The 18,106-nt window shown below is 57.2% G+C and overlaps 1 protein-coding gene across 6 annotated transcripts in view; it reads left to right on the top strand.

The window, feature by feature from the left end:
• Positions 1 to 560: 560 nt before the first annotated feature.
• Positions 561 to 18,106, top strand: part of ADCYAP1R1 (ADCYAP receptor type I) — a 55,709-nt gene continuing 38,163 nt past the window's right edge. For 2 of the 6 annotated variants that reach the window (XM_032401834.1, XM_032401833.1), the window contains exons 1-3: positions 8,624 to 8,787; positions 11,922 to 12,061; positions 13,555 to 13,660. In XM_032401834.1, coding sequence (XP_032257725.1) covers positions 12,011 to 12,061; positions 13,555 to 13,660 — 157 coding nt within the window. In that variant the 5' untranslated portion in view covers positions 8,624 to 8,787; positions 11,922 to 12,010. Of the gene's footprint in view, positions 792 to 8,623; positions 8,788 to 11,921; positions 12,062 to 13,554; positions 13,661 to 18,106 lie in introns of those variants that run through there. The other 4 variants (XM_032401831.1, XM_032401832.1, XM_032401830.1 and 1 more) reach the window with 4 other exon arrangements.

The raw sequence follows: 18,106 nt of genomic DNA, 5'->3' as shown, positions 1-18,106 counted from the left end.
TGGGACTTGCCCGGTAAGGAAGGCTTCCCGGAGGAGGAAACACAGGCTCAGACAGAGGGACAGGGACTCGTGAGGACGCGGAAGGGAAAAGGAAGAGGGCTTTCTCACTCTAGGTATCCTGGGGAGGGTGGAAAGGAGGGCAGTGAGCTCCAGCGAAGACCGGACTCTGAGCTGCGGAAGCCCAGCGACAGAGGGGGTCTTCGCCTCCGCACCGCCGGCCCAGGGGTCTCCACCGCAGCTTTTGCTGGTGTCTGTCGAGAGGCCGGGCGAACGCGCCGGGCTGCGTCCCGCTCCTCCGCACAACCCCGGCCTAACCCCTCCCCCGGGCGCCCATTGGTCTACACCCGCCCCCAACCCTGCGAAGTGCGCCGCAGAGGCGGTGGTCGGTCGCCTCCCTCCGGCCCCCGGCCTGGCTTCGCGGCGGAGGCGGCGCCTCTCCCGCAGGGCAGAGCCGGCTGGGCGGCGCGCGGCGCGGGGCGGGAGAGGGCAGGCGGGGGGCGCCGCGCTCGGGCCCCGGGCGGGGACTGACGGCGGCGGCGGCGGCGGCTCTAGGCGAGCGCGGTCCCCGCGTGCGCACACGCACACGCCGCCGCGCAGGGACCGCGGACACCGGCCGCCGGCGGACACACGGACGCGGAGACTCGTGCTCGGCGCGCGCTCCTCGGCGCACACGCTCCCCATCCCCGGGCGGCGCGGGGCGCGGACTCGGGGCTGTGCGCCCTTCCCCCGCGGAGTCTGCCCCGGGCCGCCCCGCAGCCCACAGCCCCGCGGCGAGGCCCGGCTGTGAGCAGGTAAGGGCCGCCCAGCCGCCCCTGCCCCTCCACGGCCCGCCCGCCCCCTCCCGATCCAGAACCCTCGCCCTCCCGCTCCCCCCCCCCTTCCCGGGGGACAGCTGACCCCTTCCTCCAGCTCGGTGATCCCCTCAAGCCGCGTCCTCCACCGACTGATAGCGGGGCCGGGGCCAGCGCGGGCCAACCTGACGAATCCGAAATGAAGCCCCCTCCCGCTGCTGCTCCCTTCCTGCGCGACAGTCTGACAACGCCCCCCCTTCCCCCCACCCCCCAGTATCTGGGATAGTACTTTGGGCAGCCGATCCCTGCAGCCCCCAGGGGCTTCCTCTCGCCCCTCCCCGTGCCAGAGCGAGGACCAGGGGCAGGAAAGGCACTGCGGCCAGAGGGACCCAGAGGGACCTGTCTCCCTACTCCCAAGGCAGAGGGACGCGCCTACGCGGATCGGGAAGGCAACGCTGGAGGGTCTCTGGGTGCTGGCTACCGCGGTCCTCACGGGGTTTGAGGGGTGGGCAAGCGATGTGCTGGGTGGGGGGGTGGGGGGTGTAGGGGCCAGCCTAGAATGTCCGCCTATAGTGACACATTTGGGATTGTTCAAAAGAGCATCGTCTCTCGGTTTCCCGCGGCGCAGAGGGGATGGGGTCTTCATGCTTGGGCTTAGGTGGTCTCTCAGGGAACGCCCTAAGGGGGCCTGTGGGAGAAAGGCTCCGGCTTCCCTGGGCCGAAGTGGGCTAGCCCGAGACCCCTGCCGGCCGCCTTAAAGGCACAGGCTCCTGCTGCAGCTGCGGGAGGTGGGGGCCACATCCTGGGCGGGACGTTGGCGCTTTGAGCGGGTCAGAAGGGGCCAGGGCTCCAGTGGATGAAGCTAGCTGCTCAGGAGGGAGCCCGGCCAGAAGCTGATTGCATTTCACACGGAGCAGGGGAGTGGAACCTCACCACTGGAAGGAGTTCAGGCCCCCTTAGGAAACTGCCTGGGGGGAGGGGTGGGGGACCCCTGTGACTTTTCCAGACCATTTCTATGCTTTTAGTGCAGTTAGTCTCCCTGACTTTACCCCCACGTTACAGTGTCCCACAAGCATCCCCCCTCCCCCTTGAAAAAGAAAAGACACAGCATTTAGCTTTTCTGGTGAACAGCCCTGTGTGTGTGGGGGTGGTGGTGGTGGTTGGGGGATGGGATGGGGCTACACAGGGTCTCTGGAGGGCCACTTGCCTTGGGACTGCTGCTGGGCAGAGAGAGACAAGCATCAGGTCAGGCTAGAGGCTTTTGAGTGTATGTGAACTAATGAAGAGGATGAAAACCTATTTATGAGCTTGGGGGGTGGGCCCCAGCAGCACCCAGATTTTCTCAGGAGGCTCCAATCTCAGTTGGGTGCTGCCTGCAGGTGGGGTTGGCAGAGTCCCCAATGCCCAGCTGACTCTGGGGCTCCTGCTCCCTGCTGACCTTGGGGAGGGCAAGCAGAGGTGCCAGTCTGGATACAACCGAAATTGGAACATACAGATTAGAGACAGAACACATTGGGGTGGGCCCATAGCCAAATCTTCCAGCCAGTCCATCAACAGGTTGTGAGGTGACCAGGGATGTGGACCTGGTCCCTTCCTCTATGGATAATTAATTGGTGGGTCTGTATCTGGGCAGGCTCCCTCTGGTCTGTTTGCCCCTGTGTGTAGTGAGGACAGGTCTCTGTGGGGAGCCTCTCGAGGGACTCTTCCTTGCATTCTGAGGACTAATCAGGCTAGAGCTTCCATTAAAGTCCCCTTCTGTGTAAAGTTTAGTCTCGCAGGGGGTTGATTGGAGAAACACTTTGGGACTCCCCCCTTTTTTTTCATGTGGCCACCCCTCCCTGCCATGCCCCTACTTTGGGACACTCCCTCAATTCGCGTTGACTAAACAAACACATAAAATGGGTATTTACAGATCAGTATGTGCAGCTGAGAGGCTAGGAAGAACAAGAGCTCAGGCTACAGGGTGGCTTTCTTCCTGGGGATGTGGCCTCAGACTGAGTGTCCCAGGCCTCTGGCGACCCAGGGACGAAGTCTTCCGTGACCGAGGGCTGGCTCCGATTAAGTGGAGGGCACTTCGTGCTGTCTGCCGGAGGGCAGAGCCGAGGTGTGCCAAGCACAAAGCCGGAGCTCCGCTCGGTGCCAGGAAGGCCTCGCTTCCCTGAGAGCTGCCCAGCGCAGAGCCCACCCCTGGGGTGACAGTGGGTTTCCTGTCTCGGGAGGTATGTGAGCAGAGGTCTGATACCCCAAACGGGGCTGCCTGGGGGCTTTCTACACTTGGTAGGGCCTGAAACCTTGGCTGCCCCCGGACAGAGGAATCTGAGTCCAGAGACTGAACGTGCTGGGCCTAGTGGTCCAGCTGCCTGGCAACATAAAGGCTTGGAAACTCCTGAGCAGCGACATTTGTACTGAGCCCTGGATGCCGTCAGAGGCACATGGTGACAGCCACCCCACAGTGACACACAAAGAGGGAGTGACACACTGCTGGGAAGGCATGTAGGTTTCCAGTGACACCTGCCAGAGAGCTGGGGTGGGACACGCAACAGCAGAAAGACGTACGGGCTTTGGGACACACTGTCTCACCCAGATCTGGGCATACCTGGGGACTCAGACACTTGCCCTAGGAAGATCACGACAGTCTTCCGTAATGAAAGTCCAGATGCACGCGGCATCGGACAGAGAAAGTGTATGTGTGGCATGAGATTCGATGGAGGGCTGACACACTTTTTCTGTAAAGGGCTAGACAGTAAACACTTTGGCTTTGCTGGCCGTTCACCCTGTGGTACCTACTCGGTTCTGCTGTCGTAGTGGGAAAGCAACCATAGGTGATACGTAAGCAAATGAGCATGTCTGGGTTCTGATAAACTCTGCTTAGGGACGCTGATGTTTGAATTTCATACAGTTTTTATGTGTCATGAAATATGAGTCTTTTAATTTTTCTGAGCATTTAAAAATGTAAAAACCATTCTTAGCTCCCTGGCCGTCCAAAAGTAAGTGACAGGTTAGGTCTGACCTGCTGGAAGTGTTTGCCAACCTCTGGGCTGAAGGAACGTTAGAGAAGAAAAGTGGTTTAAAAGATTAAAGGAGGGAGGGCTTGGTCCTCGGGAGCCCGAGCTGCCCTAGGGGGCCTTGGATGCTTCCCTCCACTCTGCCTGGAGCTCAGGGTGCCCATCTGCTTAATGGGCCAGTGCCAGGAGAGCCTCCCTGCCTGGTCTCAGCACCCCACCCCAGACAGGCCTTTGCTGTGTCTGTGTGGTAAATCTACTCTAAGGACACCTGGAGACAGCATTCATGAACATGAAATGACATTGTGTCACTTGAGCTCACCAAATAGGTCCCGAGTTCCCCTTTCCCATTCACCCTCTGTGTCCAGGTCCACGCCCACTTCCACCAGGAGGGAGATGCAGGGACACCTGGACATGCGCCATGTTTCCAACAAGATTTGAAATTCAGTGCGCAGGATGGGACCTGAAACAGCCCAGGCAGGACGGAGGGTCTCCTTAGCTAGGGCTGGTGTTTCTCAGACAAGGGTGAGATCAGTGGAGGCAGATGCAGCCAGGGTGGGCTTCCTAGAGATGGTGGTGGGAGGTGGCTTTGACCTTGAGGAATACCTGGATGCTCTCATCCCAGTGCCATGCATTGCCTTCGTTGTCCTCAACCTTCCGCCCTGACAAATAGGCACCTCAGAGGCTTGGCTGAGAAAAAACAAAACAAAACAAAACAAAACAAAAAAAAAAACATAGCTCCTTTGTAGGCTCCTGCACATTTCCCAACTTCTGATGTAAGGCTGTGTAGTGAACCAGGTCTTGCCTTTGGTTTCTTCCCTTCCCTCCTGTTCCCTTCTGACATTTCCTTCCTGCTATTTTGTCCGAGGTGGGCCAGGGAGACTTTCCTCTCCCATTTTCCCTGTGTCTCTGGATTCTGTTCCCTGCTTTCCGTTCCAGCTGCCCTTCCCCGCCCAGGCCACCCTCACCTCTACCCTGAATCCAGAAAATGGCCTCAATGTGGGTTTTTCCTCTTCTGCTTGGCTTGCCAGCCTTCTGAGGAATATTGCCTCAATGGAAAACTTATCACTTCACTCCCCAGCTTAGGGCTCTTCAGTGCTCCTGTCCTACCCCGGGACCAAGGCTACAGTGTCCCTGGCACCCGCCAACTGGCACCAACCTCCCATCCTCTCATCCACCCCTACCTCCTGACATCTTGCTGAGCCCCTCAGCACCCCCCAGTCACCTTCCCAAGCCCATCCACCAGGCGCTTGGCTGAGATCTCCAGGCCCCCACTGTATGTCGGGGGCCCATGCGAATCAGAGCTGGCCCTCCCTTTTAGGGGCTCATACCCACTCAGGAGGGACTGCTGGTTGACAAGGGTCAGCAGATAGAGAGGCACTCTCAGTCCCTCCCTGCCTGCGAGGTGCTCAGGAGACTGTCAACAAACAAGAGTCTGCTCCTGGCTTCTGGTCCCCTCCTTTCCACCCTCTCCCTCCATGCCTCCCACCACCTTCCACCAGGCCCCTCCCTGCTATACGGACTCTTTCCCCCCCTTCTGTTATCTTCTGCTAAATCCTTCCCCTCCTCTCCCCTCTCACTCTCGATGGGTGGAGGGGGGTGGGTCTCTCCCTGGCATTGAACTCCCAGCACCCCTTCCAGGACAGCAGAGGTGCCTGGACTAGTCAGCTGGAAAGGCTTTGCAGCATGACCTTGGGAAAGTCTCCTGGTTTCTCGGGGCCTCAGACCCTCACAAGTATGATGGGGTAACACCACCAACGTGCACATGTGCGTTCCAGCCCAGCCCTTCCCTGCCCTGAGCCCCAGTTTCCCACATGTCCCAGTGGAGGGTGTGGGTGGAATCATGAGGGATCCTTCCAGGGACCTGGGTTCTGTCACCTACTGTGCACAGGACCCCAGTAGCCAGGCTTTGAAAGGGGAAGGTTTGAACACCCGGAAGAGTATCAGCATTAGTGATTAATCCTGCGATTGACAGGATGCCCTTTACTCAGCATTGGGCTCTGTCCTTTATCAGCTCTGACTCTGTCGAGGAGGAAAGAGGTTCTAGAGGTTTCCCTGTTCCTTCCCAGAAGCAAGTGTAGTTCCCTACTTTTGAGGGGTGAACTTGGCGGGGGTGGGGTGAGTAACATTTTATCTTTCAGTCTTCCCTCCCTGCTTTCCTGCCATGGGAGGGAGAGGAGGAAGTGGGGGACAGGTCCTGCTCAGGTGCATTAGAAGAAGTATGTGGTGAGCAAGGGAGGCCAGTGAGCCACTTCTCGTGGGTCATCTGTCTCGTGTCAGGCTTGGCACTGCCTGGTGACAGGGAGGGATGCTGAGGAGCCAGAGGAGTTCATGGGGCCCCAGCCCCATGAGGGCAGAAGAAGGACCTAGATCTATGTGGCCCAAGGGAGAGGGAGGGTGGAATGCTCCCCTCCCACTGTGGGGGCATCCAGAAGGCAAAGGTTGGCCCGGAAGGCCATGGTGGAAAGACATCAGAGCTTTCCTCTGAGGGCCTTGGACCAGCTGCTGGAGGGGGGTGAGCACCCCATCCCAGGAGCTGGGCCATCCTCAGCTGGGGTGCAGCAGAAAGGGTCCTGCAGGGTGCAGGGCAGAGGGGAGTGGCTGGAGGGTGTCAGAGTCCCCTCCCACTCCGAGGGGAAAGTGGAAGCCCTGTGAGTCACCACGAGCTCCGGTGTGCTGACTGCTGCTGCTGTCTTCCTGTGTGCTTGGTGCAGTGGCTCCCCGGAGGGCACGGCTGCTCTCGTCTCTTCCCGCTGCCATCAGTCACTGGGCTGGTGGGGCCCGAAGAGGGCCTCCCGAGTGTGGACAGGGGAGCAGACTCCCCTCTGGACCATGTATCTGTCACACATCCATTCCTGCCAGGCAGGGCTCCAGTACTCTCTGCTGTGGGACCTTGGGAAGTATCTCCTCTTCTCTGGGCTCAGTTTCCCCACAGGGGAACTCAGTAGTAATAATGGAAGGTGGCCTTTAAAGTCCATCTCAGGTGTGAAATGGTGTGTCTGTAATGAACTCTTTCTAAGGAAGGTATTACAGATGTAGAAATATGGGCAGGGGGTAGCAGAAGGTCTGACCAATCCCCAAAGGTGTGAGAAGGATCACTAATAACATACAATGAGTTCTGAGCTGATCTTCCTTTTACCAGAGACAGAGAATGGCAGGAGGGTAAGGATGGAGTGTTCAAGCTTTAGAGCTAGCCTGCTTGGGTTCCCTTCCCAGCTCTACCACCTATTTGCTCTGTGACCTTGGAGAAGTTATTTAATCTCTCTGTGCCTTAGTCACCTTAGCTATAGAATGAGGATAATGCTAGTAACTACTTCAAGGTTTGGGGCAGGTGAAAGGAGTTAATGCAAACTGATGGCTTGGAAGAGTGCGTGGCACATACTGAGTGTTTAATAAATGTTAGTCATTAGCAAATAAAGGTACAGTGGTTCTGCTGCTCCCATTTTGAAAGTGACACAGGGCTATGGGGACAGAGGTGACAGCAAGAGGTGCAAAAACCTGAACACAATAGTAAGAAATTAGTAACGGTTAATGCCCTACTGGGAACCAGGCTATATTATATACTCTGTAGTTTACTTACGTGAATTTGTTGGTGTCTCACAGTAGTGTCTATGAGATAGGCATTACTATTATTTCCATTTTACAGACAGTCAAATTGAGGCACAGGAAAAACAGGCATGCCTGAAGTCCTAAGGCTTAAAACGCTGGCAAAATGGTCCCCACGTCCACCACCATAAATGCCAGGGAGTAGAGTTTAATTGTTCTCAGATCAGTTGCAAAGCCAATTGCCCCAGCAGAGCCTGGACCCAAGAGAGCGAGCCTAGGAATACTGGTGACCAGGTCGTCCTGAGCCAGCTGCGTGGCTGGGCCGAAAGAGCCCGGTGTTCATCCTCAGGGAGGGGAGAGTCCAACCCCAGACTGCAGTGGCCGGGCCTAGCCTCGTCCTGGGCGAGGGTCACTGGCAGGCTGGGGGAGTGCAGAGGGAGGAGGCAGCCAGGACGAGGGGGAGGAGGAGCAACTGACAGGGCTGCAGGTGACAGGCCCGGGGGACGCATTCAGGGGCACCATGCCTGTGGCCCACAAGAGGAGCAGGTTTGGGGCAGGTGGCCTCCAGCTGTAAACTCTGAGTGCTGTCCAACAAGGATGGGGCAGGGAGGCGTCAGAGCGTGGACAGCAGGGCGGGCAGAAGTGCCAGAAGGGGCTGAGGAGACTGTCGTCTTGGAGAAGCTGGAGAAGGTAATCCCTGAGGTCCCCAGCCAGCGTGGGGGCGTGGGACGATCTAGGCCCGGGAGCTCCCACGCTCTCTCTCGCGGGTGAGTCTAGTGGGCAGGGGAGTGGTGGGGAGAGTGAACAAGAGACAATAGTGGGCTAAGGGAGTAGATATTAAGAGTTCTCCTCGTGAGAAAAATGTTGTAACCGTGTGGTGACGACGTTAACTCGGCTTACTGTGGTGACAATATATACAAATATCAAATCGTTACGTCGTGTACCTGGAACTAACATAACCTTATATGTCAATTATATGTCACTTAAAAAAAAAAAAAAAAGAGGGCAATGGTGGGAATGGGGAACCCGGGTCTAGTTCCAGATAACGCCCTGTGTTGAGCATACCCCAGCCCCTCCACCCTGCGTCACTGGGCTGCTTCCCATCCTTGCCGAAGCAGCCTAGTGACAAAGCAGAGCTGGGGGATGGTTGGGCTGGGGCCTCCGCTTCGGCTTGTTTTGAATCAGTGCAGCTGTGGCCGAGGAACGGGGCCTGCCGAGAGCGGGCAGGAGCGTCCTGCGAGCCCGGCGTCCCCGTGTGAGTGCGTGAGCGTGTGCGTGCTCGCGTGGGCATGTGCGCATGTTTGTGTGTGCGCCTGTGCCTGAATCCAGATAGAGCTAATTGCCTCTGTGTATCTGAATGCCTTTGCAGAATCGGGGTGTGTGTCACTACATAGATCGAGAATCTGATAAACATACGCGAGTCTCTGCGCTGCCGTCTGATTGCATCTGTACGTATCTTCATTCTGTGTTCTGCATGTGCTTCTGCGTTTCTGTGAAGGCGAGTGTGCAAGAGTGTGTGTGGAGTTGTCTGCCAGCCCCTGAAGGAATCTGCCCCTTTGCGTATTCCATGCATGGCAGTGTACTGATGCCTCAAGTGGGTGCCCTGGGGGTAAATGTCTCTCTTTGTCTCTGTGGGGTTGACATGTGTTTATGCTCTTCTCTGTGGACCTGTTTCTATGTATTTGTGTATGTGTGTGTGTGTGAGAGAGGGAGGGAGGGAGAGAGAGAGAGAGAGAGGGAGGGAGGAGATAATGAGAGATCAGCCAGCTCTCAAACACAGATTCATTCTCTGCCTGCTTGCTGCCCCCCACTTGCCCTTAGAGCAACCGGAGTCGTGGAAGCTGCTTGGTCTTCCAGACCAGCTCCCTGAGTTCTAATAAAGGTCAAAACAGGGGCTTTAAAATCCTACTCTCCATGAGAGTTACCTGGAGAGCCAAAACCAGCATCGATGTCCGGGCCCCCGCCCCAGAGAGACTGACTCAGTTCGGCAGGGGTGTTTTTAAATGCTCCTCACTCCTCGGTGGTCCTGATGGGTGGTCCGGGCTGAGTGTGGGCTAAGAGGTCAGAGCACGTCTTCAGACTGGGGTTGGGGCTCAGGGAGGGGGCAGCCAGTCTCCGTTTGCGGGATCCCCGTCCTGAAGGAGGCAGGAGTGCTGTTGCCATCTCAGGATGTCGCTGAGAGCAGGGAGCCCTGATTTCATGTCTGAGTGCTCTTGCCACATGTCCTTCTCCAGGAACTTTGCTCTGTGCCCCAGGGCAGAGGTCTCCCCCAAGGGACAGAAACAGCCGCTGGCCCCTGTTTCTGGTGGCACCTTGCTGGGAATACGAGGGAGGTGGCCCCTGAGGAAGGAGCGCTGTGTCTGCTTGGTGATACGGACTGTGCACCCGTATCCCTTCTCTGGCTCTGGTCTGGGCCCTGCTGGCCAGGAGGGAGCTGAGATGAGGAGTCACCTTCCTCCTGGCTAAGACAGCTGAGATCCACAGAAGCCAAGGGTCTAGACTGTGGCTGGGTGCGGGGCCAGAGCCCAGGCGCAGGCTGTAGGCTGGGGCTGCTGACACCCACCCCCCAGATGGGCGGATGGAGGTGCTGGGGCCACCTGGCATGGTCCTGGGTGGGGGCCCACCTGACTTCACATCTCACCGGCCTTTGGCCTGACATTGTCCTAGGTGTGGAAGAGTCAGCTGCAGATCGCAGACATTTGCTGCCTTGTGGTGGCTTCTCTAAGCCCTTCCCTGGCCGAGAGAGACAGCCTGCGGGTTCTGCTGTGGGGCAGGGGGCTAGGCATCCCTCTGTTCCAGCCAGGCGGGTCAGAGTGTCAGCTCCTGCCTCAGCACACAGGGCTTTAGGCTCCCCAGGGAGAGCGGAGGTGACCGAGCCCACTGGGGACCAGCAGTGCCGGGTCATGCCAGAAGCAGCCCATGCCCAGTAGAGGTGTGGGGGGGGCCTGGGAGTGGGCATAGAAACCCAGGCCTGAGAGTCCAGCATAGATGGTGCCTCGGGGTGCCCAGGGATGCTGGGGCCGGCGCTCCCCCCAGCCTGCCCAGTCCTTCCTGACCCATAAGGGAGAGCCTACACCAGCATCCTCAGGGCCCCCTGGGCTTCTCAGAGCATTTCTTGGGGATACCTGAGGCCTCCCTCCACATCTCTGAGTGGACCCTGAGTGGGTAGAGCAATAGGTGGGTAAGACAGGGCTCCCTTTTGTTGAGCTATCCTGGGCTCGTTTTCTTTCTCCTTTTTGGGTACTTGCTGGTCACCAGAGTGAGCTTGGAGAAGCTAGGAGAGAGGGTCGGCAGCAAGCCAGGGGCACAAAGGGAACCAGGGTCATGGCAGCTCTGCCCAGTGAGGGGCGTTATGCGGAGACTAATGGCTGGGGTGCAGCCCCCCATGGGTCTCTGAACCGGGCACCTATGGTGGGGGCCCTGACACCGGCCGACTGAATTGTTTTAATAATAATTTAATAGGAATACAAATAATAATTTTTAAATTACTGTGTAGTATTCCCTAGCATGGCTGCCGGGGCCTCTTAACCGGGCCTGCCTGATGGATGCTCTGTTGCTTCATTTTCTGCTGTGGATGCTATTTTAGGTGATGGTGCAGTAACTATCGTTGCACATGCTTTTTTTTCGGGCGAGTGCAAATATTTCTCCATAAAAACCCAGATGCGGAATTGCTGGGTTGAAGGGAATGCATGCTAACGATCAATTTTAGAAGCAGACCAGGCTCTACCCCCTGGGAATGTGCCAGGGCTCCCACATTCTCCCTGCTGGACTCCTGGTCCCCTGTCCGGTCCCCACCAGCAGCCCCAGTCCTCAGGGACCTCCCCCCTTGGAGCATGCTCTTCAGCAGTCGCTGTCTGGCATGTCACGATGGTAGAGGCTTTCTCTTGGAGGCCGAGTGGGCTGAGGCAGGGGGAAAGGAGGTTACGTCTATTAGCAGGCCGGCTCGGCAGCTGGAACGAAGCAATGCTCTGTGGTGAGCACATGAGCTGAAGTGCAGTTCTTTCTCATGTAGCAGTCTGGAGCTAGGGAGGCCTTCCAGGCTGGTGGGGTGCTCGCGGTGATCCGGTTCCTTTCGGTGCGTGGCTCCCCACGCCCCAGGGATTAGCCCTGGCGTTTGGGCAGGGTGAGAGAGCAGAAGCCAAGAGCAGGTACTGCCTCGTGGACAAGGGGTCCAGAGGTGGCACCTGTCACTCCTACCTGTATTCCATAGGTTGGACCTTCGTCACAGGCCCACACCTGCGGGCAGGAAGGACTAAGGAATGTCCTCTCCGGGTCGGCACGCATGTGCCGGCTAAAATTCTGTCGCATGGAGGGAGAGATGGGGAGACAGTTGTCTGCTACTGAGGGGAAATGCAGACCCTTCTGGTGGCCTGCTGGGGGCCCAAGCCCATGTGCTCCGCGCTGTATCCCCAGTGCCTAGCACTACGTAGGCGCCCAGCAGGTGTTTGTTTGGAAGAAGAACAAAGGCAGGGACGGGCTTACCCTTGGAGGCTGAGAGCCTTGCTGCAGGTAAGGGGGTGTCAGGAGGAAGGGCTGTCCCTGCCAGGGGACCCACGGCACTCCTGTCTTCCTTTCTCTCTAGCCCGTAGACACCGTGGGGCTGACCAGCGGCTGCTCTGAGTGAGAGGCCGGCAGTGCTGGCCTGAGTCTCCTTCCGGATTGAGAAGCGTCATGGCCAGCATCTTGCAGGCCTCCCTGGCTGCTTTCCTCCTGCTGCCTATGGTAAGGGCCCAGGACCCTCCCCTCCATGACCCACCAGAGCCCCAGGCTCACCGGAGCCCACACCCCAGAGAACCTGTGTCTTTTGTGTGTCCTCAGCCAAGCTCAGTTCTGCTGGCTGGTATCTCTGCCTGAACCCCTACTGGGTCATTCAGTGCCTTTGGGTGAATTACAAAGGGTGCCCCTTCCTCAAAACCCTGTCCTGATTTGATTAGAAATTTTGACACAATTTACAAGTCTATTATGATGGTGCATGTGTAGCAATCTTCAGAGTTGTACAGTGTACAACCTGTTCAACCGTATGCAGGGGCCCTAGTCACAGCTGCAGAAAGCTTTTTGATCCCAGGCCCTAGCCCATAGTCTCTGCCAGGTTAGAGCTCAGAAGCCTGCTCTTTACTTATGCCTCTTCCCTAACAAGGGGAGGGTAGGGGAGGAGGGCTCCTCGGCATTGACCTCTGCCCCTCAACTTGGGAATTTAGACCAGCAGTCGATGCAGCTGTCTTCAGAGACCTGGATGCCAGTCCTGTCTCTGTTCTGCCTTACTGTGTGACCACAGAGAACCTCGCCCCTCTCCCTGGAAGCCTGCACAGCTGTGAATAGTCAAAACTCAACCAGATCCCTCAGCACTGTCCTTGGTGGCTCAGATGCCTGAGCCTGCCTCCGCACTTGCAGACATCCCCTTGAGGAGCCATCCCTGCCCCCGAGTTTTACCTTACAGTGACAGCGTAAGAACACAGCTGTCACGGACTTTGAAGTTACTTCGTCCTGTGCTTAAATCCAGTGTCTGCCACTAACTAGCTGTGTGACCTTGGGCAGGAACATTTAATTTTTCTGAGTCTTGGTTTCTGCTTTTGTAAAATGGGGGCAGGAGTGAATGAGAGCAGCTTGTGGGTCCCACTGAATGCAACCAGTGCTCCTTTGCCCAGAGCCCCTGGGGGTGCACCTCCTCCTGAGCCCCCAGAGGAGAGAGAAGATGAGCTCCCTCAGCCTCCTCTCTCTCCCACCCTCTGCTTGCTTCCCTGAAGTACAGTAATAGCCTCGTGGTCTCTGGAGCCAGACTGCCTAGGTTCGGATCCTGGCTGTAGAGCCTACTAAGCTATGTGACTTTGAGAAAGTCACTTAATGTCTCTGTGCTTAGGTTCACATCTGTCCAATGGAGAACGATGAAAATAGTACGCACTTTGTAATGCTCTTGAGCGATGTATGTATAAGACAGAATAATGCACGCACACGGTACAGTGCTGTGTATGTGTTTGCTAATATTATTACAACACATGGAAACTGAGACCCAAGGAGGAGTGGAATCCACTGAAGGCCACATGCTGAATTGGTGAAGGAGAGAGCCCTCATGGTATCTGTGGCCCCTGCTGGCCCCGAAATCTCTCTGGGACTGTCCTCTTCCTGCTTCCGCCCACACTGCCCCGGGGCTTAGGTAGCAGGGCTTGTGGGGGAGCCTCCTGCTCTCGCCTCCCATCCATCCCATGTGTCCCTCGCAGGCCACCACCATGCACTCTGACTGCATCTTCAAGAAGGAGCAAGCCATGTGCCTGGAGAAGATCCAGAGGGCGAATGACCTGATGGGCTTGAACGACTCCTCCCCAGGTGAGTAGGGTGGTGAAGAGGTCACGGCATCCCCAGCACAACCAGGCCAGCCTTTAGAAACTGGCGTCCCAGCCTCTGGCCATTTTGTAGAGAGTGGTGGAGGGTACAGGTCCCTGGGTCCTTCTGAAAACCCTCCGGGGTGATGGAGTCCTGGATCTGCTCTGGGCAGTGACCCTGGGGTTGCCCTCCTTGGGGACAGCCTGCCCTGGATGCCTCATTCTGGAGGAGGCTGTTCTGGGCGGCTGGATGTGGCTGCGTCTGATCCCATGGGGGCTGAGATCGGGCTGGTGTCTGGGCTGTGCGGCGGCCGTTAGAAAGCTTATTAGCAAGCAGCCTGGGCCTGGTGGCAGCAGGGACGCAGCTGTTGCCAGTGGCCGAGCTGGAGAGCACCTGGCCAACCCAGGGCAGGCAGGGTGGGGTCATTTCCCTCTTTCTGGGCTCACTCCACCAGAGACCAGAGAACAGGCCTGTAGCAGGAACCCCACTCCTGAGCCTGCTGGGTGCAAAATGCTTCTCTTGGGGCTGCTGTTAGCATTGGGGGGTGGGGGTACTGCTTCCCGGTGCTGGATGGGGCCATGCACTGCAGGACACTTAGCAATCATAGCTCTCCCCGTTAGATGCCCAGGACACCCCAGTCCCAGTGACAACCCCAACTTGTCCAAGTTCCCTCATGGCAGGGCCCCTGGCTGAGAACCAGAGGTCTATGTGAGGCCGTTCCTGCTGACTGACTCCCCACTGTGCACATGGGACGCTGAGGCCTACGGGGCAGAAGAGGGGGGGTGTGGGAGCTTGGGGATTTGGGGCTGGGGGCATGCCTGGAGGCCTTGCCCACCTCACCCGTTCCTAAGTTGCTAGAGGGTGGGGCTCTCTGCCCCGACTAGAGGGCTCTACTTTTCCCTCTGGATCCTCCCCATTTCTGAGGAGCTCTTCTGAGCACCATCTGTTTAAATACTTGATTAATCGGCAGCCCAGTTAAGTGTAATGGTCCCTGCGGGCTGAGCTCCGTGTACAGTCAGTGAACATTAACTGGTAATGAAGCTGCTCCTGGCCATGCTGGCCTTTCCCTCTGGGCCGCGCGCTGGCTCAGCCCTAACCAAGGCCGAAAGTGGATTCTAGGCCCCACCACCCAGGGAAGCTAAGCAGGGGGCCCAGATGGGCATAGCTGCAGGAGACCAAAAGAATATCTGGTCCAAGCCTCTAGTCGAGGGGGTGGGAAGAGGGGAGCCCTGGGGGCAGTGACTCGTTAGACCACACAGGGAGGAGCGGGTGGCAGTCTGAGGTGTCCTGCCTCCCCGCCTAGGGCCGTGGCTCCTCCATCGCAGGTCTCAGACACACTGGGGGTTGAGCAAAGAGACGCATCCAGAAGGGAAGAGTAGAGGTGGGGTGGGAACCAGGCCTGGGGAGCTGTGTACAGATTAATTGCACAGCGGTTTGGGGAGCCCTGGGTTGGGAGAGGACATGAGGGCCTGGCCACAGGGGTGTCCTCGCAGAAGCGTGAGTGAGACAGATATAAGGATGGACACCCTCCCAGGAAGGGGCAGGCCAGTGCTGGGTGGGGGGAGGTCTCACCCCCAAGTGATGCTCGGGAGAGGAAGAAGGAGTCCTCTGTGGGGAAAGTGGGCAAGGATTCACGGAAAAGGTGGTATTTAAACCAGATCCTTGGTTCTCAAACCTGGCTGCACATCAGAATCACCAGGAGCTTTTAGAAAAATGTACCCAAGCTGCAATCCAAACCCATTAAATCAGTACCGCCGTCCATCAGGATGTTTAAAGGCTCCCCAGGAGATTCCAATGAGAAGCTAGGCTGAAACCCCTGAGTGAGGCTTAGGGACAAGCAGGCACTTGCTGGCAGGTGAGAGCTGAGGGCTGGATGAGTGGGGAGAACCTTCTATGCTGAGGGAACCCCAGCAGGAAGAGGTGGGGGAGGGGAATGGGTACCTCCCTGTATGTGAAACCCGGAATTAGGGTGGGTGCGAGTGGGCTATAGCGAGGGTCTGGCTGAGGGTCCCAGGGGCCCTGTGAGTCATGGCTGACCACAGGTCACCCTCAAACCCGGACGTGGGTGAGGGACCCCAGGCCTGTGGAACAAATTCACTCATCCACTGACCTACTCACTCATTCATTCACTCACTCGGTCATTCACTCATTCGTTCACTCACTCATTCATTCACTCACTCGTTCATTCACTCGTTCATTCACTCCTTCATTCACTCATTCATTCATTCACCCATTCATTCATTCACTCACCCATTCATTCACTCACTCACTCAAACACCTTCATTCAGGTGTTTAAGTGCGAGTTGTTACAGTCCCGCCCACCATACTCACTGTGCCCTTCCTCCCTCCATCGGGTCATCCCCCACCTGGAGCTCTGTCTCCCTTTCCCAAAAGGTCCTTGGGGCATCCTTGTCATTGCAGTTGAGCCAGGCCTCTTGGCTTCATATTAAACCTGCTTGTGAAATCCAGGCAGCCGTTGATCTCCTTGCACTGTGCAGCACCTTAGAACCCCCAGGAGCACTTAAAGATGCTGATGGCTAGGCCCTTCCCAGACCAACGTGATCAGCATTTGGTGGTGGAGTTTGTTGAAGGCATGTGTTAAAAGCCTTCAGATGATTCTAAAGCATATCCAAGTTTGAGAGCCATTGTTGTGGCCAGAGGACAGCATCCACTGGATGCTCATGCCATCTTGGACCAGAGGGCAGCCCCCAGGGTGCGGGTAAGCCAGGCTGGGAGCTCATTCCTAGCCAAGAGTCAAATGGGAACGACAAGGAGAATTGGCAGTTGGCATGGTGTTGCCAGCCTGTGCTGGGGTGACCTGAGAGGTCAGCCCTCCCCCCGCATCCCTTCTTTGCCCCTCCCCTGCCCCTTCTGTGCCTAAGCACATGCACCATGCACAGAACTCTGGCCAAAGGCTGGCTGATGTCCCTGAAGTGCACTTGAAAGTGGAAAAAGAAAATCTCTCCGCTTGTTCTAGTAACTGTGAGTTACGAACTCACCATCATGCTTTGCTATAATTGAAAAATATATTTCTATGTATTTTATATATTTCCCCATAATTTTTTAAATCCAATGAAGTGAGTGCATTGGAATGAGGACACTCATCTGCTGGAGGTGAGGTGTATCCATGCTACTGTGTGTGTGGCTGGGGTGGGGGGGTGCTCCCAGGAAGGCACCTGCTTCCTCTTAAACCCTGTCAGTGGGACACCCCAAAGAGAACATGGGATGGTAATGCACAGAGTGGCCTTTGGGGTGGAAGCCAAGGAACAGAGAGATGCGGGGGTGGGGGGTGGGGTGGGACCAGAGCTCCGCAGCCAGCTAAAGAGGGTAGAAAAGCCAGGTGAGGCCGGCAGAGTGAAAGCAAGCTTGCTGACTGCGTGGCTTTGTTCACAACATCCTTGGTGTGTTTTAGATGTTTATTGGGACTGTTATTGAGGCGATCCGTTTAGTGGTTTTGTATCTCATCCCAAACCCCTGAATGCTAAATGGGACTAGAGACAAGAGCTCTGTCATGTGACCCAGAGAGAGGTTGAGGCTAGATGTGGCAGTCACTGGCTCAGTCACACGGAGCGCTGGAGCCAGCTCTGGGACAGGACCCAGGTCTGCCATCCCAGCTGGGGGGGTGCCCTTTGTGTGGCGGTGCTCTTGTGCCCAGAGAGAAGGAGAAGGGAGTCCTGTGCGTGGGAACGGGGTCTCCACTCTTAAGAGTCGCCGGTCCCACACAGGTCACAGGCACGGGCTGCTCAGCCCGAGTGGCCAGCCTGCGCGGGGCGGGTCCGGCCAGCGCCTCTTCTTTGCAGGACCGTGGGCTTCCGTCAGCCTGGAGGCCTCCCCTGCATTTAAGCGGAGCTGCTTGTGTGTGGTCCTACTAGGGGTCCCCCTACTCCGGAGAAGATGAAAGAGGCCTGCGGTGGCTTTGGCGGGGGCAGGAGGGAGGAGATTTGGAGGGAAGATGAGGAAGCCTGCTCATTGCTATTCTGCCCCAGCCTCTGAGCCCTGTCTGGGGTGCAGAGTGCTTCGCCCCAGCCCCCACCTCCACTCTCACCACGAGAAGAGAGGCCTGGAGGAGGGGGCCACCTCAGGGCTGGGCCCAGGCTCCCCAGCCCTGGAGCAAGATCGGCTTCTTGACTGCATCTGCCAGCCGCTCTGCCACAGAACAGGCACTCAGCATGGGAAGGGGTGGGGTCCACAGGCACCCTCACTTCTGACAAAGGGTTCCATTTCTGTCCAAACTGGTTTTCCTTTAGTCCCGTAGTTCTCAGACTCAAGCCTGCATAGAACTTCCTGGAAGGCTGTGAAAACACAGAATTCTTGGACCCAGCCCCAGAGTTTCTGACTCAGTGGGTCTGAGTGGGGTGCATCTCAGTGGTGCAGATGAACATCTGCATCTCTGGCAAGTTCCCTGTGGTATTCCTGGGCTGGGGACCCCACTCTGAGGATCACTGACTT

The sequence above is a fragment of the Phoca vitulina genome, unplaced genomic scaffold, assembly GCF_004348235.1.
Source record: "Phoca vitulina isolate PV1807 unplaced genomic scaffold, GSC_HSeal_1.0 scaffold4, whole genome shotgun sequence".
NCBI lineage: Eukaryota > Metazoa > Chordata > Mammalia > Carnivora > Phocidae > Phoca > Phoca vitulina.
Note: the sequence above shows the minus strand (reverse complement) of the source record. Positions and strands in the feature narration are given on the sequence as shown.